The following is a 27915-nucleotide window of genomic DNA, read 5'->3' on the forward strand; positions in this document are numbered from 1 at the left end:
TTAATGATAATTACTTCATCTTTTTTCAGGGGGCAGCATAAACTGAAATCATCATACAAATGAAACTAAATAGTACAATAATTCAGGAGACTTGTGAGCCTACAGAATTTGCTGTATAAATTCAAAACGGAATGCGGGATGAGTTAAGTAAAACGCCATGTGTAAAATTCAACATTCAGAGGCCTATGGTTATCAATTCGTCAAGGTCCAGCTGGATGCATACAATTCACAAGAGAATAAAACCCTTTACTATGCTTTCTGTCCAAGTTGTTTCAAAAGTTTAAGCTTTTTCTGACTTTCCAGACGCGTCGAAAGCTCGGAAGTTTTCTTTTTAGTGTCCTCTAACTCTTTCTCCAGCTCCTCTATCTGCGTCATTTATGTCAGATATAAGGACGCATAATTTAAAAAGCATAACTTAAAAGAAAATTTAAAGTTATCAAACACATGCTCCTCAAGGAAGTGCTACATACTGTACGTTTCAACTCGGTTTCTCTCTGGATGAATGATTCACACCTGTGGAACAAGGATTCAAAATGTTACCAACTGCAGAGCCATTCAGTTTTAGTTTCTAGAGGAGGCCAAAAGCTGGAAGATATAAATAGAGAAGGAAACTGGAAACAAGGATTAGTCCAGAGACACTGCATTGAGATTTGAGGCTGCCTGAAATTTTAGGCTAAATCAGAGATGAAAGAGAGATAAAGGCTGAGAAGTTTATATCGTTTATATCTCCCAAGTCAAATTTAAGTGCAAAACCAAATTCAAGAGAAAAAAGCACTAATCATGTACTCATATTGGAAGGCCCATCCCCAAGAAGCAACATGTGGTGGTTGTCAGTTGTCACTCATTCATTGATCAACAAACTCGAGAGGAAACAGTAGCATGAATTCTGCAGAATCTTTTCCCCTAAAATTCAGTTGTACACTGCAACGCTTTTTAAAAAATAGATGTGGTGCCCAAGCCACCATACGCGCATCTCAACTAATTCAACGGAGACCTGCTTCCTTATACCAACACAAGTGTGGGGGTTACTGTGTCCACCAAGGCTTAAGACATAAGAGAAGAATCACCTGCCATTTTCTACCTCTATTGGCATTCAACTTGAGTCTTCCACGACCCATTCCAGCTTCATTGATTGCTAGAAAAGACACTTTGTGCCACAACAACCATTGATTTTTCTGACAAGCACCACGTCAAAGGCTTCTCTTCAATTCTAATGAAGGAGAAAAAAAGACGACTTATTGCATTACATCTAATCATGTGCAGCTCCTGGGACGTGCTTTCTGACCAGGTTTGACAATACTGGCTGAGTGGGATAAAGATAGTTCATATTCTGTTATGCTACATTTAGTGGTTATAATTGTTTACTTTGTCTTAGCATCAGGTACAGGGTTCGCCTGATAAGTCAACCCAGGTCACACGTTACAGTTTTTGGGTTTTGACATGTCAACAGCAAGAATGAGTAGACTAGAGAACTAGAAGATAAGCCGAAAGGACTAAAAAGAAGAAGAAGAAGACACACACCAGAAGAAGAACGTAATTCTTAAAAAGATAAGATTAGTAACATAACAAAAACAAACAAGCCACAGAGAACACGACAACAATTACAATGCATACTTAGGAGAGTCCTAAGTAGCATAAGAGAGAAAGCTTCAAGTATCTTGGGTATCCAAGGAAATGGGATTAAAGACTGAAGAAGGATTGGGAAGAGGTGATTGGACAGGACATGGTGCATCTTCAATTTACTGAGGACAAGACCTTAGATAGGAGAGTTAGGATAGAATGTTAGTACGTAGTGGAGCATTGTCTCGCTTTCTGGATAGGCTAGTTGGTAGTTTGGTAAACTGGTACATGTTTCTCCTTTCATATAAGTAGTATTAGCAGTATACCCATAGTTCCTTTTCTTCTACTACCTATTGTTTCTTGTGCTTCGAGCATCACATTATTCTTTTGATTGCTGTTTTTTTCTTCTACATGTTAGGTAATGCTTTCTCTATTATTTTTTATTTTTATTTTTTATAAGGATGCTTTCTCGATTATTTCTTATGTCTTCTTTACTTCTGTATGTTCTTTTTCATATTGCTTTAATATGCATTACTTGAGCCGAGGGTCTTCCAAAAACAACCTTGTGGAAGTAGAGGTAAGGTATTCATACACTCCACCCTCTTCAGACCCACTTGTGGGATTACACTAGGTATGTTGTTACAGTAACCTTTGTGTAACAAATCTGTGAAATTGCTAAATAGTCTAAAGGCCATTCTTGTACTAAGATTTTAAGTTCCAGCATAGTGTAATGTAGGACAGATATTTCATTTTGGCCTACAAATTCCCTAATTGAAATACAATATGGATGGATATAATCCCACTTCCCGTTATTAACAATCCAATCTGAGGGGATACAGTCCCACCTTTTCCTATATGAGGGGTATCAAATGACTCTCAAGTGTATAAATCCATCAAAATTGATCAATCATGCAAGGCAAAATGTATGCCGTGCAGCTGTATCTTAAAGAGAGCTTTAAAAAACATGTACCTCCTAAAGAGTTGGATATTTTCTTCACAAATCTGATCAATTGACATGCAACTTGAACTGGATATTTGTGTATCTTTTTTAACAGACTCCTGCAAAAATACCAATAAAGAACATCATTTATGTATGTACTCTAATAAATTGACACAAACCCATTAGACGTTTGATATCCTTATGAAGAACATGAATATAGTATTATCAACTTCTCAACAACGTAAAAGAACCATAAACAAAAAAGTGAATCAAACAAAAAACGAGAAAAGAAAGAACAAGGTCCTACAATTGCAATCCCTGTCATAGGCTGTACACCTGGCAGTTCCATGTTGCAGTTGGTTCTTCCACTGTTGCCACTCTGTGCAGAACGAAAATGTGGCCTGGGATGAGCTGCAAGATCTGTAACTGTTTGAAATTTTGTTGGCGACGGTGTTTGAGCATTAGCCACTTGAACTTGGGGTGGAACAAAAGATTCTCTCAGAAGGTTTTGTAAATGCGGTTCAAGAGGCTTCAATCCTATCAAGTGACAATGACCTTTCCTGTATTATGATCACAAGAAACATGCCTATGTCACAAGTTGAGAAGTACAACTATTTCAATGGCTAACAGTGACAGAATACCGTGATGAAACATAGCAATTCGCGAAATAAATTTCGGAGGTGTAGTAGCCTAGTAGGTAGGTGGAAAAAGAGAGGAGGAGAAAAGTACAGCTAAGCCTACCAGAAGCTAGAAATATTAAAAGTATAAACTTTCTTCATCAAAAAAAAAAAAAAAATTTACACAGCCCCCAGCCCACCCACTGTTCATCTGATGGAAATTCAAATTTTGTTCTCGGTAAGCAAGAGTGGACAGGCTTTAATCATGGATAGGAGAAATGACAATCATGACCGGCCACATGCACTTTAGCTACCTCACAACTTCAAGCAGGATTTGACAATGAATGAATTCTAAAGAAAAAGTGAAAATTACTAGATCTCCATTAGTTTCAACTTCTAAAGACTTACAAATGCAAACAAAGTACAAAGCAAACCCTCCATCTATAACACAACCACCATTTCATCCAGAAAAACAAAAGAGGGGGGGTGGAAGGACCTTAAGGGATCATTTGGTAGGGTGTATAAAAATAGTGTTGAATATGGTGTACTAGTAATGCTTTTAGTAGTTATGCTATGCAGTGTTTATAGTTTGGTGTATTAAAAATAACATGTATTGCATAATTTCTAAACAAATGAAAATGCACTCTACCAAATGAAACACGCCCCCACCCCACGGATTTTGAATGAAGATTTAACTGCAGCATCGGTTCTGTTTAATCAAAAGGAATTGAACATATGACCTACAAATTTACATAACTAAACAAACAAAAAGATGATGAACTCCGTTATCTGAAATTACAGCACAGAACATACCAGTAATCCATCACCATTTGCTTTAGTTTAGTCTCCAGCTTGAAAAACAGAGAAGATCGTTCAAAATCTTGCTTGTCATGTGCAGGTTCTATGAAATTTGCTTCCAGAACACCTGAGTCAAGAGCAATTGAGTACATCATTGTCATACCATAATGATAGAAGTGGGTCTGAATACTTAAAATACATACCAACAACACCATTTCCTTTGGAAGAACCATCTGCAGTAACTTTCCAGAATGGCTAAGAAAACCCAGAAGAACATAATCAGCAATAGGCAAATTCAAGTTACTTAGAAAAAAAATTATGAAGTTATCTCAAGTCCAGCAAGATTCTCAATTCAGGCCAACCGCAATGTTTGGATGCCCCACATACCCGCTTAAACCCCGAACTTAAGTCAGAGGTTTAAGGTCTATTTGAATTTGTTTTTCCTCTTTTCTTTTTCTCTCTTTTCTGTTTGGGGGTGGGGTGGGGGTGGGGGGTGGGTGTTAAACCAGGCCAAATCAGATAAGCTTTTTTGTTACCATCTTCAGCTAAGATGAACAAAAAAATATTGCATATAACATCTTTCTCCAGACACAACATCGCGTACCCTGATGAGGCGATTTTTGTGGTAAACATTGAATCCACAAACTGATGATGGAGTATCCTTGACGAAGCCAAGACTTGTTTCAACCAAGATCTGCAGCAGAGCAGCAAAGCTGTTTGAATCCACAAATCTAGATGATTAGCAAATATAGCCACAAGCCAAATAACCGATTTGCAATTAGTTAAGTCCCCACACACAGAAAATCATATATGAGGAGAACTTATTGATGTTATAATGGTAAAACCGCTGTTTTGTTCTCATTGTGTACATTTGAATCAATAAACAGTTTACAATCTATACTTGGACTTCTGGTCTAATGTGAACGTACAGCCCTCTGAAGCAGGAAAATCAAGAACCCATATCATTCTGTACCTCCTTTGATGTTCCAGCAAGTTGTGGCCTGTAAGTGATTACTTTTGTGAGCTTCAACTCATCAAGAATATTATACTGCTCAACAGGCTTCCCTCTTAGTATGATACTAAAATTCGTAAATTTTTTGAGGTATAATATGGATGTGTATGCCTGATAAGAGATATAAGGAAGCATTAAAATACATCAGCAAAATAATCGGCAGGGATGTTTATAGAAATTAAGTAAAATTAAATGGTTACTCTTAGAGAGTATCGTAAACGGTACGAAATATGGGATTGCAGTTCACGCCCTCTCTTGTTCGTTTTTGATGTATTTCCATGATTAGCTTCATCTCTCAACGTTATGTCCTGCATGACCAACAAAAGAAACGATAAGGCATCCTTCAAATAAGCAAGAGAAGGATGAGGCAGAAAAAGAAGGAAATGCTCAAAGAGCATTGAGAGCAAAACCTGTGATGCCAAAAATATAACACGACACTGTTTTGAGAGCATAGTGAACAATGTGCAGAAAGTTAAAGTTAACTTAACTGCATTCTTTTTTTAGTTTTTTGGTGTAATTAGTACTCAAATGACACTATCTCTATTATTCATGTGCTAGATTCAATTTAAACCATAGAGAAGTGAAATGAGGAGTACTCTTGTACATAAGGTTTCAATCAAACCCATGTATTGTCTTGTGATATAATACAAAGTTACCAAGTTCAAAGAATATATATATAGATAGATAGATAGATAAAAAAACACAATACCAAACAGTATTATAAGAGGAATTGTCATTAAGGGGTCGTTTGGCACAGAGATTAATAATTTAAATAATTTAATATAAATCATAAAATCAAAAAAATAAATAAAATAATTAAAATGATTAGAGGTATATTTTTGCCTTTACATAACTTATCCAATGGTATTAAATCTTATATATTAATAATACCTCCAAATGGAAGGTATTAGTAATGCATATACATAGGCCCCAATTCCTATCAAACATAGTATTAAAGAATCCATACATCATTGGACTACTTCTTCAAATACCCCTACCAAACGACCCCTAGGTTAGAGGAATGAAGTAAAATTACAGCACAATAGAAATGACATTTAGCTGTTTATCATATGAAAAGAATTATGGGTTTTGTACTACTTTTGGAGTAAACATGAAATACAGAAGATGTAGAGTCTATTTTTTATCTCTTAGATTACATTTAGAATCTGCGTATGCTGCAGCCTTTTCCTCTTTATAGTCTTGCAAATTTAAGGGGTACTTCACAATTTGTAGTTGCACAGCCTACTGTCACATTTTATATATGAAAGTATTACCTTCTTCAAACAAACAAACAAAAAGAAAAGCATTTGACATAGACAGGATCATCAAAAACCATTCGTTTTTTTTTTTAAATCAAAAACCATTCGTTTATCGAAACCTTCTTATCATCTTTTTCTCCTATGTCAGGATTAAGGGCTCATTTGGTTAGGGAACAAGTTATCCCAGGATTGCTATCCCACCCTCAATGTGAAACCAAAAAAAAAAATTACAATCGCGGGATAAGTTATCCCGCTATTTTTCCCAACCAAACCAAATATGGGATAAACTCATCCTAAAATTAATCCTGGGACTAGTTATTCCTTGTACCGGACGAGCCTTAAGAGCAGCTATAGACACACTAACCTAAGGTATGTGGTTTACAGGAGTCTTAAAATTGAGCCAAATGTTTTCAAGAAATAGACATACCTCATCATCGTCATCAAAGTTCAGTTCATAAATGCCTTCATCGTTTAGCCATAGGTTGAAAACAATAATCCTAGTTCCATGTGATTTTATATCATCAAACTGGAGAACATATAAGAGAAAAGATAGAGCATTCAGTAATAAAAAATAAATAATTTCGGTAAAAATAATTGCAAGTGGAATCTATTCTATAGCTGATTCTTCTGATGTCCAAAGATGGAATCTATTTCTAAGAAAGAATTTAAATGATTGGGGAAGTGCAAGATTTCGTTTTCTATTAGTCCCTTAGCACCTTCATCCTGGATCAACCCAAGGGTGATTCTATTATATTAAGGTATGATACAGGTGAAATATTCTTGGTTAATACTTGCTAAATGTCACTGACTTCTTCCGACACCGACCGTTGACCTTGGAAGAAGACTTTGCACAACAAAGCACCCCTTGAAGGTTTCTTGTTTTCGGTGGCTTGTGTCTAAGGAAGCATGCCTCACTTGATCAAATTATTCAGAGAAGACGAATGCAATTATGTAGCAGGTGTCCCCTCTGTGAAGAGAACCCTGATGAATACTTGTTATCTTTTTCCTAATTGCAAGATCACTTATCAGATTTTTGATATGCCTAACATACCACCTTGCCAAATGTCCATAATATAGCCCAACAACATACCCAGTGTGTTCCACAAGTGGCGTCTGGAGCGCGGGATGTACACAACCCTATCCCTACCTTTTGAGGGCTAGAGAAGTTGTTTCCTAAATAAAACAAGGTGAACTAGAACTAAAATCTGCATACATATTGCATAATCTAGAAACTTATCTCAGCTCCAATTGGAAGTGAAATTTTAATATGCTATACATAATGATGAAAGTTAAATGTGCTCCATTTTACCGTTTTCTGTTCAACTTTTTTCTCCTCCATCCATAAAAAGTCCTGAAGTAACTAGTAGGCTACACATGTACCCAATTTAACAGGACGCAACATACAATTTACAACTCTAACTTTAAAACCATGTCATCTCAAACATGTGCATACCAAACTTGAGATACAGGAAGTACATGTTCCCTCAAAGTTTAGCAGGTTTGAGCTTGGTATGCTTCATGAGTTATTATACATGGATATTTTAATATTTGCTTGTTATATTATGACCATAACATGATCTCATAACAAAAACAAGAAATTCAAATAACACCATCAAAGCTCAGAGTCTGCAACAAAGACTTAATCTATAAAAGTAACTTTCTAGAAACGACAATTCATACAAAATAAATTCATGATAAAAAAAATATAGCTTTAAAGTACATGTACAATATCCAACCAACCTGTTGCAGAAGATCCAACTCACCTGTTGCAGAAGATCCAACTTTGTTGCAAAAGGGGACCACTCAAGAATCGTATTCAAATTTGTTGACCAATCATCTTGAGAGCCATATACAATTGCTTCAGCCCAATGGCCGGTGATATCATAATCGATCTGCATTCATTTTCAATTAAAAAAAGAAAAACTAAAGATAGATGTACATGTTTAGAAATATATTACAAACTTCAAGTGCCATATATTACAAGTTTCAACAGAATGTAAAGACTTTTTACCATTGGAACAATCACATCATCTTGCCCTGTTCTCCGAAGAAATGTATAGGACAGAAGGCCAACACTTTGAGTTGCTCGGCTAGACCATAAAAGTGCAGAAAATATCAAAATTCATAACATTCTCAAGCACAACATCAATTCTAATTTCTAGCAACATAACTAATTATTTGGTAACACCAGTGACCAATTAACTTCAGAAATAGCATGTTGTTACATATCAAGCAGCACATTGCAAACAAACCCCCATCAATCAACTTCTGGGTCGCTCCTTCCTCTTTTATTTTTCTCCAACTCATTTGGATTCATTCTATACAAGAATTAATGTCTGTTCAAATATAAGCCTGTTCCACACCAGAGCAGCCTTAGAATACAAAAATTGGAGTAACCATCTTGAAAACCAAGGTTCAAATCCCAACAGAAGCAACACCTAGGTGAGTTCTTATTTGCCTTAGTCTCGATTGGCAGAGTTACTCAATAGTTGTACTGGTTAAAAAAAAGCAAATACCAAGTGGATCAGTCAAGGTGTGCACAAATTCCCCCGAGCACCACTGTTATCCAAGAGAATAACGATAATGATAAGCTTATCCAAGCGCTTCTAAAAATAGAAGTGGTCACACAGATTCTTGTTTGAAAGAAGTACACTGAAATAAAACGAAAGAAGGAAATGAACTATTGACAAACTTGGCAGTCATGAGAAAGTTGTAGAAAGAGGGCTTCCTTTGTTCCCGAATGTGAAGCACTTGATAACCTGAATAGTGCTTTGACAAATGTGATTTTCGGGATAAACAATATACTTCACTGCACATAACCAATATACTCTAAAAACAAAAAGTGCCAAGAAAAACACAAGACTGAACTCTTCTTCCAACTGATGCGCACAGCTTAACGAAGCTATAGTAAATATCTAATGTGTCAATTCGGTACTTGTAAAATCCAAGTTATAATTGACATCACTAGTTTTATATCAGACATACAATAATGAAAGTATTTACAGATAACTAAAATTGAAATAATCTTATTTTCAGTTTCAATAAGTCAACCATAAAAAAGAAACACCAAAGATTACTCTTTTGTAAATGAAATTAGGTATTTTACAATGATATCTGAGACGTCGTAATTTTTTAAATAAAGTAAGTAGTGTATTGATGTTGCAGGAACACCCCCACCCCGAATCCATCACGTAAACAAGAAGTATACAGTAAGTAGAGAAACTACACAAGAACATAGTTCTCTGTGGAAATTGGAAGGCACACTGTCATCAGAGATATTACAAATATTGTTATAACGAAAACTGGCATTTTAACCACCAAAATCATAAGAGACGTCACTTCCTTGGTCTTGAATATCTTAGTTAGGTTTACATGTTTACCAATAGAAGAGTTTGAAAGGTGAGTGGTTTGGTGTCCGTTACAGGGGATTTTGTTTGTAATTAAATTATATAATAAGCTATGTTTTCTTGAAGGGAAATAATATAAACCTTTAGAGTTGGTAATTCGCAAAACAACTCATAAAGAACCCAATGTGATTTCTTGAAGAACCTAAGGTTCCATAATTAATATATATAATTATATATATACACACACGCGCACAACAACATACCTAGTGTAATCTCATAAGTAGGGCCTAGGAAGGGTAAAGTGTACACAAGCCTTATCCCTACCTCGTAGATGTAGAGCGGTTGATCCCAAAAGACTCTCAGCATGAGTAACGAACATAAAAGCAATTAAAAAAGAAGAACACAGAAGTAAAGAAGACATAGCAAATAAAAGGAACACATAACATAGTATTTAGAAAACAAGGAGCCAAATAATCAAATAATGTGATAACTGAAGTACAAGAAATAACAAGTAGCATCAAAAATCATAGGACAGACAACTACGAGAAAGATGCTACTACAACTGGTATGAAGGGGAAATTGGTAGAGTGCACCAAACTACCACCACATCTATTCTTGGGAAAGCGAGACAACGCTCAACTACCTATTAACCATTAACCATCTACACCAATTTGCGACCTTCATAACCTCCTATCTAAGGTCTTGTCATTGGTATGTTAAAGATGCTATATATACAACAACGATATACCCAATGTAATCCAACAAGTGGAGTAAGGATATCCGCGACCTTGCCCCTATCTTCAAGATAGATAGATATATAGATATATGTAGACAGAGAGGTGGGAAGAGAAGATACCCTGAACGGGATGAACGGCTGAAGACAATTACATCAGCGCCTAACCGCATGGTACTCGTCTTGAATCCATTACCATCTAAAATCCAGGTAAAGTTATAGCTTTAAAAAAATATTCAAGCAGCTTATTCATCAAAAAGAAAAGTCAAGTAGCATAAAATGCCTCAAAACCTAACAGGAGTATAAGTGATTCCCAAGCAGCAATGAGTGCAAAAAACTGATTATGGCAGTAACACAAATTAGTACACCAGACCCAATTATTTGTAACTCTAGGAAGAAGCTCACATTGTCCAATTGTTGAGTTTGATGTTTTTGAAGAATAACCCAGGCTCATGCATTTGCGAAGGCGGTCTGGATCCATACCACCCCCATCGTCTGCTCAATATGATATAATACATGTTACGGCAATTGTAACAAGGTATAGTATGATAGTGATGAAGGTTAAGTAACAGCAATACCACACCCTGGAAGAGCAATGCAGGAGAGTTGCCCCTTGGGTTAGAGATTCTGTCAATTTTCACAAATGTTGCGCCACTACTTATCTAACATGCAGTTAAGGACAGAAAAATTGTCATTAGACAAAAGAAAATTTATGCAAGTTCAAGAGAGATTGATTTCAACATAAGATCTTATTTTTATTCACATTATCTAAATTGCTTAATAAGATATTACATGAAAGTGAAACCACAGAATCTATCAGTGCAAGCAGCAGAGACAAAATTTTCTTTTTACAAGAAGGCATGGGGGAGAAGGATGTCATCCTTATAAATCATAAGACCTTCGATGTTAAAGGATGGGTAATAATGGGCTGGCTTCAATGAGATGATATGAGTTTGTGAGCATATAATCTTCATTAAAAGGAAAACTCCCCAGAGAACTACAGATAGACAGATGTGCTGGGTTCAGGTCAAAAGAGCAAAATTTATCAGCTAAGTTGTCTGCATGTCATAATGAAGAAGAAAACACATCAAGAGATCTAGGCATTTATACCCTAAATTCAAGCAACAAACAATTTAAGTAGAACCAACATAACAATTTCTATTGTAGATCTAAAAGAAGAGGAGAACTTGAGAAGCAAAAAATTGAAGAGATCTCTAGTCTTGAAGAATGGAGGATAGTTACGCTCACATTTATTAAGAAAAAATCAACATAAGAATGTTGTAAGTGCTTTTCTCCACTCAGAGAAACCATAAATTCAAGGCCCGCTTTTTCAAGACCAGAAAGTATAAATTGAAGAGGGAAAAGCAAGTGATTCCTTAGAATAATAACAATTGCAGTCCCTACTTTGTTGCAAAACAGTAATACAGTACATATAGAATGTGTCTCACAGCTCTTCCTTGTCAAAGGAAATGTGCACATTAGACATTAATATAAGGCACTCTCAACTTGATGATGTTGTGTTCGAAACAATAATCGAAGAGAATGCACTTATTGTGAGTGATTCCTTATCCATTGAACAAAAAAGAATGAGAGAAAGAAATATTTACAACGGCAATTACCAAAACTTTGGGAGCCAAACTCGATGACCTTGAGAATTAGAAGGTATAATTGAAGAAACCAAAGGTTAGTGAGAATTATTGTTAAAGACATTTAAGTCTCTAAAAAGTTGAATTTCTATCAAAATGGCAAAGGAGGAAATGAAACACGCTGAAGGTTAGAAAGTCAATAAAGTTTTGTGAAGGTATCCAAAACAAACTGGCATCTGACCTAAAATTCTAACCAAAAGGGATCTTCCATTTCCTACTTAATAGACAACAAGGGAAGAGAAAGAAGGGTAAACTTGTACCCTTCTTGTTCTAATGACTTGGTGCCATAGTAACTTAAAAAGTTGTTGGTAACAAAATTTACAAAACCCAATCAAACTTCCCTATGGAGACCCAACAAGCTCTTGGCTGAAAAGATGATCGTGATACCTCATATGTCTATCTCTTCAAAGAAACATAGACACAGGAACCATATTCCAATTGCAAAACCTCTTGCGGATTTTTAATCTCTGAAGAGTACCAAAAGAAATGTATCCACAACAACATCTGAGGGCCACGGTCCACTTAGACACAAGAAGACAAATGAAAATAATAATAGAAACAAAAAGAGAATGGTTCTCTTACAAGTAGTGATTTCCACCAATCCAACTGTGAACATCACTTTAAGACCAATCAAATAAAAATATAATGTCCGTAAGAACAATTAAAAGCTATGTTTCTCGCCAAAAACCAATCCAAAGATGCCTAAATCCTAGGTAGTATTCACAACTAATTTTTTTTTATGAGGATACAATTGGCGAACAGGGGAAACCCAGTATACAGCCACATTCAAGGACACTACATGGTTAAGTAAACTCAAGGAACTGTCCAACTATATTTAAAAAGGGTAATTTATGTTTCCTCCAAAATACACAAAGAAGAAAATGTGCTTTTTAACTGAATCATTGAGCTTTGTTCGTCCTGCAAAAGTTCTTCTATTGCATTACTTACAAACTATCAAGAAGACAGTGTCGGACAACAAAATATAGCAGAACTCTCAAAGACATATGGTTGACAAGCTGCAATTCCAGATACCAAATTTCAAGTAGAATCGATAGAATCAATATATTATACATGAAATACTGAACTTCTAAATATACCTCATCAACAGCATTGTCCAAAAGCTCAGCTATTGCTGCAATGACATTCAAAATATCAGTGGTCATGCAATAGTAAAGCAGAATGGATCCACACGGAAATGTACTTATTAATTAACTATCTCCCACTACCACAAAACTACAACTGATAAGATTGGCACTATGCTCTTCTATCAACCAAAAATAATATAGTAGATCAAAGTGCCACATGTAAATGTACAGCGATTGTTAGACAACCTCGAAAGTATCCTCGGGTTAGTTTTTATGTTCTGAGGTTAAGGCCCTTTTGCTTCGGCATAGAACAAGTGTCATGCAGATTTTCTTTAACAATCTCATTAAGATAGATAGAAAAGGTTTTCTTTAACAATCTCATTAAGATAGATAGAAGAGGTTTTCTTTAACAATCTCATTAAGATAGATAGAAAATAATTCTGATTATAAAATAAGTGCATCCAACAAAAGACAACACTGGAACATGAATAGGACCTTGCAACAAATACAACAAAAAGCAATTGATTTCTAACTCTACTCAACCATAAAATTTACCTCCAAACGCCCATTTATGAGAAGTAGCATTGGAATGCAGAAATTTGGGATGAACACGAGCATGTTCCAATTCACCTACAGGTAACCAACCAACGTAACTCTTACCTCATGTTACAAGTAAAATTGAATTCTGAATTGCGAAAAAGAAAAAAAAGATGAGAGATGAACCGTGTATAGCAGATGATTTGATACGACCAACTTCAAAATTGCCAGCTCTCCAGAAACTTCGAGAATCCAGTGGCCTGTAATTAGAATCCGGTGGAACAACGGCGTTGGGATTTTCTATTACCGGTGATTTACTCAGTGAGTTACCACCGTGATTAATTTCTGGTTTTGTCATTCCGACGACGGGAACGCCGGTGCCCTCGTCGTCGCTACTGTCGAGTTCGACGACATTAATTGGAAGCTTCTCTACCTTAGGCGGCATTTAGAAAGAATTAGATGCGAAGAAATCAGTGATCCTTTGATCACTTAGAGGTTTCTTGAATCTTGAGGGTTTTTGCAAGACTACTGTCTAAAGTCTGTTTAGTCTGCCTTTTTAATACTCAAATCTCTTTCTCCTTTTTATACTGTCAATTCTTTATTGAAATTTATATTTATCCAGCTGATTAAATTTAATTTAGTTAATTAAAGGTATTTTAAATAAATCTAGTTATTAAAACTCTTAAATCTTATGTGTAGTTTTAGAGTTTTTTTAACTAGATAAGAGTATAAAATCTAATAAAAAACTTTTGAATAGAAATATCAAAAACATTTTCTTTTTCTAAATAATACAGTACTAATCTAAAACGAATTTAATGGAATTTCTCATTCACAATTTGATACTCAAATAGCTTCTTTAAAAAAAGGTTTAAGTCATCGATAGCCACTTAAAGTTGTCCGCAAATTTCACTTAGACACCTCTTCTTAGGCTTGTTCCAATTGAACACTTAGACAACAAAACTTTTTACCTATTAAACCCTTTTTGCTGACATGGCAAAGCGTTTGTAGTACACACAAAGAAAGAAGCGTGAAAACATAACTTTTCAGTTAAAAAAAAGATTTTATATCTTCTTCTTCTTTGAGAAAGCTCATCACCATTTTTCCATGGCAAGCTGCAACCATCACCGCTCATAATTCTGCAACCATCACCACTCATAATTCTTTCTCCTTCTTTTTCGATTTTCAGTCATTCTCTTTCTCCAATACACCAGCTTATTAAATCGGTGCTATCATCCACAAGTCTACCATTGTCAAACAACCTTAGCCTTTCAAACAACCAACTACACATTCAAATTTGCCACCGTAAGTTTTTCAGCCGTAAAAAATGTTATCTCTGCTGCCATCAAAAGTATCTAACCTTGTTCATCTATTTTGTCAAATTAAACCCAAACATAAATTAAATAAAAATCTTAAAACAAAAGAAAAACAAAAAAAGGAAGAAGATGAAACAGAGATTCCTTTCCTTTGAAATGGGATGTTAAGCAAATTTCATTAAATAAAGATTGAAAAAAATTAAAATAACAAGCAATTAGTGATCAATCATCTTTTTACTTTACTTAAGTGTTCATTATTTCCGGCAAATTCCATTTTTTCGGGCAAGAATAATATGAATTTGAAATTATTCTTTGAAATTGTTAATTTATTTAAATTTTAAAGAACTGACAACACAAGAAGAAAAAAGAACATCAATAAATCTAAATGAAGTTTGAGGATAAGAGTAAGATTCAAAAATGGTAGTCTATGGTGTATTTGGGGAAGGTTATGGAGAAAGAGGAGAAGGGTAATGATGATTTTCTTTTTCTTTTATTTCTAAAAAAATATATAATTTTTCCTTATTATTTTTTTAGTTATTCTAGGTCCAATACCACGTGTTTTCTTTTAATTAGTTACTATGCCACATCACCAGCAAGTGTGTAACACACACTCTCTTATTTCAGCTGATTGTCTATAAAGTGTTTGATAGGTAAATTTTTTTATTAGTACGGGGGTTCAATTGGAACAAGCCTAAGAACAGATGTTTAAGTGAAATTTGCGGACAACTTTAAGTGGCTATCGATGACTTAAGCCTTAAAAAAATGATTAAACATAGTAATTTATCAACAAATATTTTTTATCCATTCAAACACAAGTAAAATGAATTTAATGGAATTTCTCTTTCACAATTTGATACCCAAATACTTCTTTAAAAAAATGATTAAACATAGTAATTTATCATCAAATATATCTTATTTCATTCAAACACAAGTAATTAAGAATTTTTTAAAACTATCTCCAAGTCTAATAACTATTTTTTTTGTAATAACTATGAACATTATCTTTAATAACAAATGATAATTACAGCTTTAACCACCTAACAATTACAACGCAAAGCACCTTGTTTGCCTATTTCTCACAACTAGTTAGCACCTAAAGTTTGAATAAAACTCTTGTATTTATATAGTTTTTTTTATTCCTGAAAATCTGCCTATCATGTGTATGAATTTTTGTTTGATCTGTGTTATTACTTGTGCTTTTTAGACATTTTACTCTGTATATTTTTCAGTTCCCTGCTCTCCAAATGTGATATATCATAGCGCGCATAGAGCAGCAAGTATTTATTTTTTTGTTTTACTCCAATGCTTCTTGTTGATTTTCAGTAGTACCTAATTAATTTAAGTTGCTTGTATTTATATGTGAATCCTCGATTGTTTTTTTTTTACTTTTTGCAATTATACACACCAACTAATAAATAGATTGTTGACTTAATCCATGTGTGAAAACACTATTCATTTTCCACCTTGATGTGCATCTTCATTAACCTTTTGTTAGAAATGAATTTGTCCAATGTAGCTAACCACAATATAAACTTGATTCTTGGTTGTGCTATACTATTTTATATTATTATTATCTTTTGTTTTATACTATTTCATATTAGTGTAGCAGATTTCAAAGGTTTTGTGGCTCAATGACGCTAATGTAACTTGTGGTGATACTTTATCTTCCTTCAATGTTAGGTTATATCTATCTTGGGTATATCAATGCTTCATTTCATTCTTCAAGTTATTTAATTTCCTCCGAGATCAATTATTGTTTGAAGGGGCAATATTATCATCTGATTTCATATAAACGATATTTATCCGCAAAGATTCTCAATGCTTAATTAATTGTCATAATAGATTTCGCGTTGAAGCAACATTCAAGCCATGACAAACATTAATGTTGAGCACCACGTACATTTTAGGCGTCCAAACCTTCTCCCAAGCAAACAAGGCATCATTGCTATTGTCTCATAAGTAGTTCTTCCAAATTTTGTTTACCTCTTAAACGACATTTTGGGGTTGTACAGAGACAAATTCTCCAAAGCTATGTAATGGAAATAGGAGTGATGATATCACTTGCAATCTTCATGTGTATGATAACTTCTTCGAATAAGTGGCATTTATTTGGTGGGTTATTTTGGCAATCAATTGATGGCATTCTATCTTCGACCACTTTTGGGAGAACAAAGGTAATTCATATATCTGAAAAATGAGCCAAGTGTAAAGTCAATTCTACCGAATATTTCTTCTTTAGTCTCCTCAATTATCTTTACTATAAAAATGTTGGACTTCTTTATAGTCCCTCTTAGTCGATGATTTGCTTCAAACATTTTATCAGTGATTTAATTTTCTTTTTAGAAAATTCCATAAGATTATCAGCAAATATAAGCTATGTCAACTTGACTTGCTTACGGACATGAAATGGAACTTAAAAGCCTAATGACGACCTTACATTTTCATAAAGTCTAATAGCTACTTCATAAAACCTACTTTTAAGTCTTGTGTGATATGTTCTTATCACAAATAGATAGTGAATGTGCAACTTTCATTTCATATATACCACTCTAATACAATACATATTATTATTGTCAATCTCTTAAATATTCCGGAGAGTTAAAAATGAGCGTAAATATAAGAATTTCTGAATAGGGTCACCATTCAAATTGTTATTAAATTCGTGAACAGACCAGAGATAACCTGACAAATTAAAACATCCTAATATCCAAGATAATAAAGCAAAAGAAATTTTCAAAAGTAACGAACAAAATGAGAACAACCTAATTTTTTCTTAATTATTTGATACTTGAAAATGCATTATATGAATCATCTGTTCATATCTATCACATAAGTTATGTCAGCTAAACTTACCCCCAAATATTATATTATAGTTTTACTCAATCTATATAATAATTGTTGACATCCTTTGAATGGAATAACGTCGCAGTGACTCAATTAAAAAAAAAATTGGTTAATTAAATTTTTAAAACGGGTAAAGGGGTTTAAAAGTGGTAAAAGGGGGTTAAACGGAAAAGGGAGTCGCCACCTAATTTTTAGGAAAACTAGGAAACCGATTAACTAATTAACTTAAAAGAGAGTCTACGAAACCAATTTGATTCTAGGTAAGGGGTTCAAGTTATTCCGAAGGGAAGGGGTTAGGCACCCTTCGAAATCCACAACTGTGGTTCCCGACTGAGTTCATTTTTTTCAAATTGAGGAGATAACAATAATATACAAGTAATATAAATATGCAATAAACAATAATAATAAAATAAACAACAACATGAGAAACGGCCTAAGGTTTGCCTAGTATCGATATATACAAAATAATGAATTGTAAAATATAATTCGAACTCCTTTCGAATAACTTCAATGAAACAAGTCTTGGGTACCTGTAAACACACTTAGTAAAAGTGTTAGTAATAAATAAATAAATATGAATTAATCAAATGATAACTTAATAATAAAAATCCGTCTTATGAACATGGAAGGCCTTGGAAATCGACGGTAATTTCTTCATCGGCCCTTTTAACAATTTAACAAACAAGTTATATGAACTTAAACTAAAAATTTCCGTCTTTTAATATTGGGGAGGCCTCCAAAACCGACGGAGAGTTTTTTCATTGGCCATTTAACAAATATATTTAATATAACCTGAACATCAACAAAACATAACAAACTTATCCCAAGAAAATATGGAAAACAACAATCAAACTAAAACAACATAATTAGAAATGGAAATAACAATAACGTAATATATAAAAATTAAAAATAACATTAAAATAGAATAATAACAAAACCCTGAACAGTTAAGATAGCAAATAGTTGACTAACAATTTTAAAATAATAATAATAATAAATAAATAAACATCAAACCGTAAAATAATGCTAATATTAAAACTACAATAAACACAAATATTAATTGACTTTTAGAACTACATTAAAACTAAAAAACAAAACAAGCTACATATAATAAACAGAAAACATAAAAGAGCTGGGAATTAAATAAAACAAGGCTAAGAAAAAATTTTACCAAGAACTACGAGTTTGAAGGAGACGACTCCACCTCCTCAACTCGAAAAACCACAAAAAACACTTTAAAATTTTGAACTGTGGAACCAAGAATTCTCAAAATTTTATGGGTACTTTTTGGTCTTCCCCTCCAAAATCCCCCTCTAAAAATAGTGAATGAAGTGGGTTTATATAGAAACCCAAAAATCCTCAAAAAGGATGAAATACCGATGTGGGACTGTTGCAAAATTGAAAATTGTTTGAGAAACGATGTGGGAAAGGCAGGTTTTTTTTTTGACTCAAAATGTATTAATTTTAAAATCATCGGACCAAAATTTAGTGTCAACAATAATCATCTAAATTAATTTAATTATACTAAATTAAAAATAAATAAGGTAATCACAATATATGAAATCACCGAGATTTGCTTGTCCTTTTAATGTTCAAAAATATTTATATGAAAAATTTAAGAAAGTTATGTTATAAAATCAAAATCAATGATCTCAAAAAGATTAAAATTAAAATAAAATTTTTGTTTGCTTCCGTCTTGCGAGCAGGGGCATATATGTAAATGTATAGAATCTTCTTGATGAAACTTCCATCCTAAGCTAAGCCCTATATAAGACGGAGAGAGCCGATCCAAATGCGCAGAGCTTTCTTGTTTGGTAAGCTAATTTTTGCGAAGCCCATAGAGAAAAAGAACAACTCAGAGAAATGGCAGAGGAGGGACAAGTCTTTGGCGTCCACACCGTTGATGAATGGAACCAGCATCTCCAAAAGGGAATTGATAACAAAAAACTGGTAACACTTGTCTTTTCTCTTTTTGTTGTTTTCTTTTCTTGTATGATATCAATATGGAGTATTAATTTCTTCGTTCATCGTTGAGTTTCTTGCTTTATGTTATGACGGATCGAATCTTGATTTGGCGTGGGTTTGCCTAGATCGGGAATTGGAAACTGTTAAAAAGAAAATTGGGCTCTATGTTTTATATGATCATATAAACCGGTTGCACATCGTTCTGTTTCGTTTTGAATTTAGCAAAATCATATGTTTTTTTATACACATTTTAGTTTCTTGTTGATCTCCATTATGAATTGAGGATTAAAATCTTGACACCGTTTCCCAATTTATTTATTTTCTCTACAATGTAGACAATACTCCATCAATGCACCCACAATAAAAGATTTTTATTGTTTAGGCTCATCCGTGTTCACATCGATGAGAACATAACATATGTTTATTTCGAAAAAAGAGATTTTACCAATGACTTACTTCTATCAGTGATCTTGATGTTCTTAACTCTTGTTCAGTACTTGTATATGATTATCGTTTGGGGGATTGATTTAGGCATGGATTGATTGATCGTGTCTAGTTTTGTGCTAGTAATACTACCCCTCATCGAATTTTTTTTAATCATATTTACTAATGTTGCAGTTAGTTGTGGACTTTACTGCTTCCTGGTGTGGTCCCTGCAAGTTCATTGCTCCATTCCTTGCAGAGTTGGCCAAGAAGATACCCACTGTTACCTTCCTGAAGGTGGATGTGGATGAATTGAAGGTAAAATTATTGAGCAAACATTTAATACGTTTGGTGGCATATAACTAAGACTCTATTAATGTTTACCTAACAATATGATCCAACATATAAGGAAGTAAATTTCCTAGTACGAATGATCCTGATGATGTCTTATTTACTCATGGCAGTCGGTAGCTACTGATTGGGCCGTGGAGGCGATGCCAACCTTCATGTTCATCAAGGAGGGGAAGATCGTTGATAAGGTGGTAGGAGCCAAAAAAGATGAGCTGCAGCAGACCATTGCCAAGCACATCAGTAGTACCTCATCAGCCTAATTAATTAGTTTTACTCCATATTATCTTTATATGAGCAAGAAGTAGTTTAATTTCTGTTGGATATTGCCAGTTCTTCAAATATTATTCTGCAGTTTGAACTATTCCGTATCTAATCAAAAAAGGGATTTCTTGCGTTGAATGATAAACGTGGTCCTTAATTATTTCAATGGGTGTTGTTCCATTTGAATTATTTATGTTGTCCGTGTTACAATATCCAAGTGTGCTGTTGGTGAACCACTTGCCTCGACTGACACAAGTGTAACCTAATAAGTCGACTTCAGTCTTCAAAATAACACATTTGAATATATCCTGGGGAGTTCTACTATGAAAAAAGACATCAACTAGCATAGAAGATTGATGGGTAATGAAAACCAAAATTTGAACTGCAAACTTCCGTTCAGTTTGTTGTAAGAAGAGTTGAATAATCCAAGCACAGGGTGAAGACATGAGCAATCGGACCATAAAAAATGGATGCAGGGTGTGAACTCAAAACGGAACAATGGTACCTTATAAGAGAATGCTTTGGTGAGTGTCATGAGTCCCGTCCCATGTACTTCTGTTTAGGCTTAATTAACATGCTCATATATGGCGCTAGGTTACATGAAAATGAAAGACAACAACATGGATGCAAATTACACTTTCCCATTGAATTCTTTCTGCCAACAGCACATCACAGACGACTATAAAGGATCATGTTAGGATCCGTTCCTAACATGAACCTAAGGGGTTTGGTTTTCCCAGGAAGACAAGCTATCACACTGACTAAACAGTACATAAATGACCTTATCCGGTCCATATTTCCAATTTAAAAGCAGAAAGGGACCAGACTCTAAGATGGGAGTTGCATTTTGGAACTCCCAACAATCTACAAACTCGTGTATAAATATGCTATCTTCACAGAGTCCCCTTTGGCACCCCAAAATTAAGAGTACTACCTAATGAACGTGTATCAGGAGTTTTCCTTGACAACATTCACCAACCAAACTACTACCTCCTATTTCCTTTGCTTCACAGTTTATTCTTACCTCACTAGCCTTTTCCTCATGGGTGTACACTAAGTTACGCAACATTTGAACAACTTTTCTTTTTTTTTACTGTTCAATTCTGAGTAGGTGTACAATGTGCTTCTACAGACAACCGCTTCAGTACGTTGGGGCAGGGATCTTCTCCAAAGTTGCTATTTGATATTGTCACAGCACATGTTTGGCGTCCTAGACATTTCTGGCAAAGTTACAAGAACAAAATGTGAGTCAAATGAAATTAGGCTGCCTAGTAGTGGTTGAACTAAAGTAAACAATTTATTCTTGTCACTTCAACACTGTAAGCAAAACAGGAGGGTACCTTTTCTACAACGGCGTGTGAGTCAGGAGCATGGCAAGTTCCTTGCTTGAAGCTCCCACAGGTTCCGAGAGGAGTTCCGAAGCTTGCAAATTTAATGGAGGAAATAGATTGACCAGGAGCACAGTGAATGCGAACTTTGGGTAGGTGAAACTCTTCGGTTTTGCCGTAGTTCTCAATTTGCCAGTTCTTAATGTTTGGATGATATTCAGCTACATTCGAACATACGTTAGTGACTGATCTCTTCACGAGAGAAATTCTTGTGGGATCTCCGCCAAGTTCTTCAAAAAGCACCAATAGATTTTGAGTGGGTTTTAACCAAGACCGAGGAACATGGTACCTGAAAAAATAAAATCTTCAAGTTACCAGTACAAGGACCTCCAGTTTCCAGTTATTTATGGTGTTCTGTGAAATTGTCAGGAAGCAGTGTATAGCTGGGAAGAAGTGGCTTACCATTTTTGAGTTGGTTCCCCACATCCCAGTTGACATTTTGGAGGCCGAAAAACTCCAGAATATTGGCACCCATTGCAATCTCCAGTAGCATATGCAGTCCAATATCTACCAATACTCTGGCCATTAATCCATACTTGACCTTTACCCATACTGCTCATGTCCAAAGCCAATGGCTCATCTCCTTCGGGCGTATTGAAGTAAGCCTGCAATATGATGAGTTGTAAGACATGACTACCATCACTTGCATCTTTGGAAACTAACTCCTAATTTCATACCTTATGCCATGTTAAGGGTTGTTGTTTCTGTGCAATTAATGAACCTTGCATCCAGTCAACAGCAGAAATACCATTTGTCGAAACAAGATTCATGGCCTCCCCTTTAAGCCCAACCTGTTAGTAAGTCCATATCAGTATAAAAGGTTGCAGTTGAAGTAATTGATGATTGATTGAACAATAGTGCTATAAGTTAGCACACCTGATATGTCCACTTTGCCCAGGACAAGTCCCATTTTCCCTGGTCAAGTCCTTGAATTGCAACAGGACCTAGTACGCCAGTGCTCCATGTTTCAAAATGTCCACCAATGTTCTTCAGAAAACAAAAAGAAATATTAAGAATCAAGAGTACATTAAAAAAAAATGTATAAATGATCTCACGACAGTAAATAGGCTACAAAGTGTGGCTTCAACATATCAGTGATCATGATGATAATAGCTAGTTGCACTGATGAACTGGTTTCCTATCCCTTCTTTTCTGATAGACTTTTTCCTATCCCTTTACTGCTGGGAAAGGAGAATTTACATTACCTTCCTCTCACACGGGTATATAGTAATCAAAGAATGCACAATGGCCTTCTTACACTGCAAGGTAAGCAACGTGAGGCTGTATTTTCTTGTGCGCTTAAGTTTCATGCTTTTGCCAATCCCAGCGGAAATAAGGAAAAACGTTGTCTACAAATTATCATTAACTCTGCCAAAAGTAGCCATTAACCCATGCTCAATAGTTTTAAGCTATGCAACATTTTAACCCCTCATAATTATTTCTTTTCTTCACTTGCTGGTACCAGCATTTTGTTTTTTGCACTAGCATAGTAATCAGTGATACTGCAGCTGATTAATGATTCTGATATATGTTAGTGATGCTCAACACTTATTGTTGACTTTATTTGAAGCTATTAAACCGTAGAAACTCATTTTATTTTCTTCATGAGTTACTCAAACTTGAATTGACCTCAGGTATGCATGCTATTTGGAAGACCGAAGGTGAGGATTTAACTAACCGGCAGTCCGACAGCCACGCTAAGCAGTGCAATTCTGTTTGAGCCAGCACGAAGATTGACTTTTCCTTTAAATACAAATCTCCTATTCTTCCTTCTCCCAAATGCAGAACCTTTAACATGTGTAGGAGCATTCATTGAAATTAGCAAGTTTAAGCATAATCATAGATAACTTTTGATGAAGTAACATTGACTGCATTACCTGAGAGCTGACCATTAATAAACACATGCATAGCATGGCCTGTTGTCTCAACTATAAGAGTAGGGAGCTCTCCACCATGCAAGAAGGACTCAGTTGAACCAATATCAACACTGTAACAGAGGAAAACATCATACATGTCACATAAAGCTAAAATTTCAGCTTTCAGGTCACAAGTGTTCAAAGAAGTAGGAGAGGTCCCAAGGATGAGTAATATGAGAACCCAAAGTGTCAATTCATCTAGAAATGCTCCTCGAGCGAGTGGAACATTTACTTAATTTCCTAGAAGATCAAAACACATTATTTTCTGTAACGGAGGTACTTCAAGACATCCACCCTCCATCCGTAACCCCCTTCCCATTCTCCCCTTCTCTTCAGACACGTCGTGCAGTAAAAAGAGATGAGCAATAACATTTGCACTGGCAGACAATCCAATTCCACATGAGAAGCAAATCGAGGAAACAGGTTTAATGGTCAGATACAAAACCAAACTCACCTGGTTATGTACCACAAATAATCACTTGTATCTCTGGTTACATTTATTTGCTCCAAGAGACCAAAAGACCTAATTGATGAGCTGTCATCTAATGCAGATATATCTTCACTGTAAGTCTCCCAAGATAGCATCTCTGAGTTAGTCGGTAGCATTTCCATCTTTGATGTTTGAACTCCAACCTACATATGGAACTTAAAAGCTGTTAAATCCTTGCTTTCAGAGTTGTCAGCGAGTAGCATAAATGAACTATATCTTTCGGAGGATGCTAAAGCAGCTCATGAGTACTATTGAATGTACAGAAGTTCCCTCACGGGTGTATTACGTACTTTGGCCGTGTTGAAGACTACATTTCTGCAATCAGGAAGGATGCTAATGGACCAAGGAGGCAAATTATAGTGCATGTTATTGAACATTACTCTAGCAGCAGATTTCCAGTCATTGTTTGACAAGAAAGCTGCACAACCCCCTGTCTCTGAAGAGTACACATATGCCTACAGCAACAGAGAATATTCAATGAGAGACAAATTACAATGAACCATAGTGACAAGATTACAGATGTTTATGTAGAATTATATACTTGCTGAAGGTTTCCCAATGATGTGATTGCTGGATCTGCAGAAACTATGGATTTCTCACACATCTTGACAGCTCTATGAAGCTCCTTGAGATGACCATATTTTGGCTGTCTGATCAAACCTGTTGAATGGAAGGGAGTTTAAAGGACTTCTCTCTTATAGTTAAGCGGAATTGAATAATGACATAGGCAAATTTTTATGCTACAAAGCTTTTAAAGCGTACACAAATTAGAGAAGATTATCCTTATAGAACAAATATCAGTGAAGGAAACATGGTCTCACTGAAACAATCCACAATTTCAAAGACCATAACAACTCCTTAAATAATACTCAAGGCATGTGAGTTTAAATCTACAAGAGAAGAGAAGTAAAGAGGAAACAACAGCTCTACACTCACCATACTCATCAATTGGAGCATCATAGTCATAGCTAGTAGTGATGAATGGCCCACCCGCAGTGCGTCCAAAGTTCGTGCCCCCATGGTACTGTTAGGCAAAGAGAGGAAATGTTGTTACTATATGGGACTTCAAGCATGCTTTCGATTTATAAAGAAGTACTATGACTTCTCCACATCAGGCATTCGCCGAAGTAGTGAAATGGAACTAACCATGTAATAGTTAACAAAAGATCCTCCTCTTTGTATAAATTGGGCAACAGCAAATGCCAAATCCTGAACTGGCCTCTGATGAAGGGGACCGCCAAATTCCGAGAACCTTAAATTTATTGAGAAAACAAGTCAAAAATGACCCCTCTTCAAATATAATCAAAAGTTTAAAGGAAGAGACAAGATTTACCATCCACTCCAAGCTTCAGTCCAAATTGCAGGTTTGTATGGTTTGTTTGGGAAGAAATTATCACAGTAGAAACCATTGCATGTGTTGATCTGTTATCAGCAATAAGAAAAAGTTGTTTAAGAAGTTGTAGAATTAATTTAAGAGCTGTGAGAGCTAATCAGTTGCAAAATTTTTGGATTTTTATTAGAAACTGAAGCGAAATTGGAGAGGATCGATAGGAGCATAACTGTTTGGCTCATTATAGGAGGAGGTTAACTAATATGCACTTAAGTGTAAAATTAGGTCATTTAAAAGCTAGTTACAGGTAACTTTTATAGCAAGATTGACAGGTGTATGTAAGTTAAACTAAACTATAACATGCTACAAAACAAAGCCAAATGGAGTATGGGAAGCTCTAACAACTATGTTTGCTTACCACAGGATCTGGTGCATCTTCTTCCTTGCACATCACCCATGGGACGCCTGTGTCTAATCCAACTGCCATATTTGCAGCCCATGTTGAATACTGATGTCCCGGTGCTCCAAGTACCTTGGCTTGAGGCCCATACTCATTCTCAATCTGCAGTAGCAGATCAGGTTACATGAGAATTGAACTAGTTTTAGTGGAATTTGGCTTCAGCAAACACAAGAATTGTAGAGTATAATGAACTAATTGGGATAAAAAATCCTGAAAGATAAACAACCTGTGAGAGTATGATTGGACCACCCTGAGACTCGAAAAGATTATGACTCTTCATCAAGTTAACAATTTTCTCAGCATACCCTTTCATTGCATTCTGTCAATCCATAAAACAATTAAATTTCATTAACTATCCACCATTTAAAATGATAATCTTCTAATGGTGAATTTCTTTTTTTTCAATTATTTTCAGGAGAAGGCTGAGACCTTGAAAGGTTCATTATCAGCTCTGAAGCTAATGCCAGGTACATACTTCAGCCATACTGGAAACCCTCTGTGGAATTAACAGTAAAAATTAGTACCTCTTGGTATGGACATGTTTTTATAGATCTAGTGAAGAGATAAAAAAAAAAGAAATGTACCCGAAATTCCACTCTGCACAAACGTAAGGGCCAATTCGAAGATGAGCATACAGCCCTGCTCTCTGAATCGTTTTTACAAACCTCACCAGGTCATATCTTCCTTCAAAATTGTACTGAAAACACCCAAAAGAAAAAAAGATTTAATCTTTGAGCACAAAACATGAATGAAAACAAGCTAATTGAACAGAAATAAGAATGAAATGAACTACATTGCCAGGAGAAGGCTCATGAACATTCCAAAAGACATAGGTCTCAACCACATCCAAACCCCCTTCTTTTGCCTTGTTTATCAGATCTTCCCACATCTGCAAAACCACATTTTAAAGCTCACTTCATAAACACTTTCACAGTAAAAAGAAAAAAGAGAGCATAAATGGGCAAGAATTGAAGTACCTCAGGGGTACTTCTAGGGTAATGTATAGAACCAGAGAAAAGTAATCTTCTTTGCCCATTAATCACAATAGCTTTCCTATCATATGTAACATCACAGTGAACCAACCCAGAGCTAATAAACAATACTATACACCATAGCAGAACCCACTTCTGAAGTGAGTTAACCTCCATGATTCCACCTCCCTTTTTTGCTTTTTTTTTTTTAATCTTACAAACACATCCAAGAACACAACTTTCCTTTCTGGATGGAGGGAAATTTGAAGCAAGATCAAGAATCTTGGAACAAAAAGCTAAAAAAAAAGGTGAAAATTTATGGAGGGTAGGCTTAATTGCAATGTGGGTGCACAGCAAGTCAGTCCACTTTTGCTTTGAAGAGCAACCACAGTGCTTGTGTCCAAGTAATTGCCTCTTCCTCCACCTCAAAACTATAATGTGCAAGTCTTGGAAGTGATGGAAATACAAGTTTATATAGAGAGAGACAGTTGTAATGTACAGCTTTAATTTCACTATTGCCAAGAAAAATAAAAAAGGGAGAGAGAGAAAGTCATCAGTGCGTGACTCTGAGCTCAACACTCAAAAAGAAATTACTAAAATAATTTAATTAGTTATTTCTTTCGTTTTAATTTATTTATCTAATTATAATAATACGATACATTTAATTTC

The 27915-nt window shown here is 35.1% G+C and overlaps 3 protein-coding genes across 3 annotated transcripts; 1 reads left to right on the top strand and 2 right to left on the bottom strand.

Moving 5' to 3' along the window:
* On the bottom strand, nt 1–14099 carry LOC107010898 (protein MICRORCHIDIA 2-like). The gene is made up of 18 exons (XM_015210157.2): nt 13721–14099; nt 13553–13627; nt 13010–13044; nt 10850–10928; nt 10672–10761; nt 10390–10465; nt 8198–8276; nt 7950–8078; nt 6614–6712; nt 5128–5235; nt 4889–5038; nt 4520–4609; nt 4119–4170; nt 3931–4042; nt 2808–3060; nt 2531–2619; nt 471–513; nt 1–366 (listed from the first exon to the last, which is right to left on the bottom strand). Exons 1-18 carry the CDS (start codon nt 13977–13979, stop codon nt 250–252), a joined length of 1935 nt encoding a protein of 644 aa, XP_015065643.1. The 5' UTR covers nt 13980–14099; the 3' UTR covers nt 1–249.
* Nucleotides 14100–19448: 5349 nt separating this feature from the next.
* On the top strand, nt 19449–20857 carry LOC107010899 (thioredoxin H-type 2). Its single transcript, XM_015210159.1, has 3 exons — nt 19449–19641; nt 20275–20397; nt 20544–20857. Exons 1-3 carry the CDS (start codon nt 19555–19557, stop codon nt 20688–20690), a joined length of 357 nt encoding a protein of 118 aa, XP_015065645.1. The 5' UTR covers nt 19449–19554; the 3' UTR covers nt 20691–20857.
* Nucleotides 20858–21249: 392 nt separating this feature from the next.
* Nucleotides 21250–27682, bottom strand: LOC107010897 (beta-galactosidase 3). The gene is made up of 19 exons (XM_015210156.2): nt 27253–27682; nt 27069–27164; nt 26860–26972; nt 26705–26771; nt 26502–26594; nt 26234–26377; nt 25819–25907; nt 25632–25737; nt 25422–25509; nt 25027–25145; nt 24776–24940; nt 24450–24628; nt 23957–24066; nt 23758–23867; nt 22956–23066; nt 22757–22870; nt 22482–22684; nt 22032–22368; nt 21250–21911 (listed from the first exon to the last, which is right to left on the bottom strand). The coding sequence occupies exons 1-19, from the start codon at nt 27421–27423 to the stop codon at nt 21789–21791; spliced, it is 2538 nt and encodes an 845-aa protein (XP_015065642.1). The 5' UTR covers nt 27424–27682; the 3' UTR covers nt 21250–21788.
* Nucleotides 27683–27915: the final 233 nt, after the last annotated feature.

The sequence above is a fragment of the Solanum pennellii genome, chromosome 2 (assembly GCF_001406875.1).
Source record: "Solanum pennellii chromosome 2, SPENNV200".
NCBI classification, from domain to species: domain Eukaryota; kingdom Viridiplantae; phylum Streptophyta; class Magnoliopsida; order Solanales; family Solanaceae; genus Solanum; species Solanum pennellii.

Coding starts and splice junctions, on each gene's coding strand:
- LOC107010898 (XM_015210157.2), bottom strand. CDS start 13,979: ATGCCGCCTAAGGTAGAGAAGCTTCCAATTAATGTCGTCGAACTCGAC. Junction 13,628..13,720: donor CAAATCATCTGCTATACACG/GTTCATCTCTCA, acceptor GGTTACCTGTAG/GTGAATTGGAACATGCTCGT. Junction 2,620..2,807: donor CTATGACAGGGATTGCAATT/GTAGGACCTTGT, acceptor GTATTTTTGCAG/GAGTCTGTTAAAAAAGATAC.
- LOC107010899 (XM_015210159.1), top strand. CDS start 19,555: ATGGCAGAGGAGGGACAAGTCTTTGGCGTCCACACCGTTGATGAATGG. Junction 19,642..20,274: donor GAATTGATAACAAAAAACTG/GTAACACTTGTC, acceptor CTAATGTTGCAG/TTAGTTGTGGACTTTACTGC. Junction 20,398..20,543: donor TGGATGTGGATGAATTGAAG/GTAAAATTATTG, acceptor TACTCATGGCAG/TCGGTAGCTACTGATTGGGC.
- LOC107010897 (XM_015210156.2), bottom strand. CDS start 27,423: ATGGAGGTTAACTCACTTCAGAAGTGGGTTCTGCTATGGTGTATAGTA. Junction 26,973..27,068: donor ATGAGCCTTCTCCTGGCAAT/GTAGTTCATTTC, acceptor GGGTGTTTTCAG/TACAATTTTGAAGGAAGATA. Junction 22,871..22,955: donor GGGCAAAGTGGACATATCAG/GTGTGCTAACTT, acceptor ACTTACTAACAG/GTTGGGCTTAAAGGGGAGGC.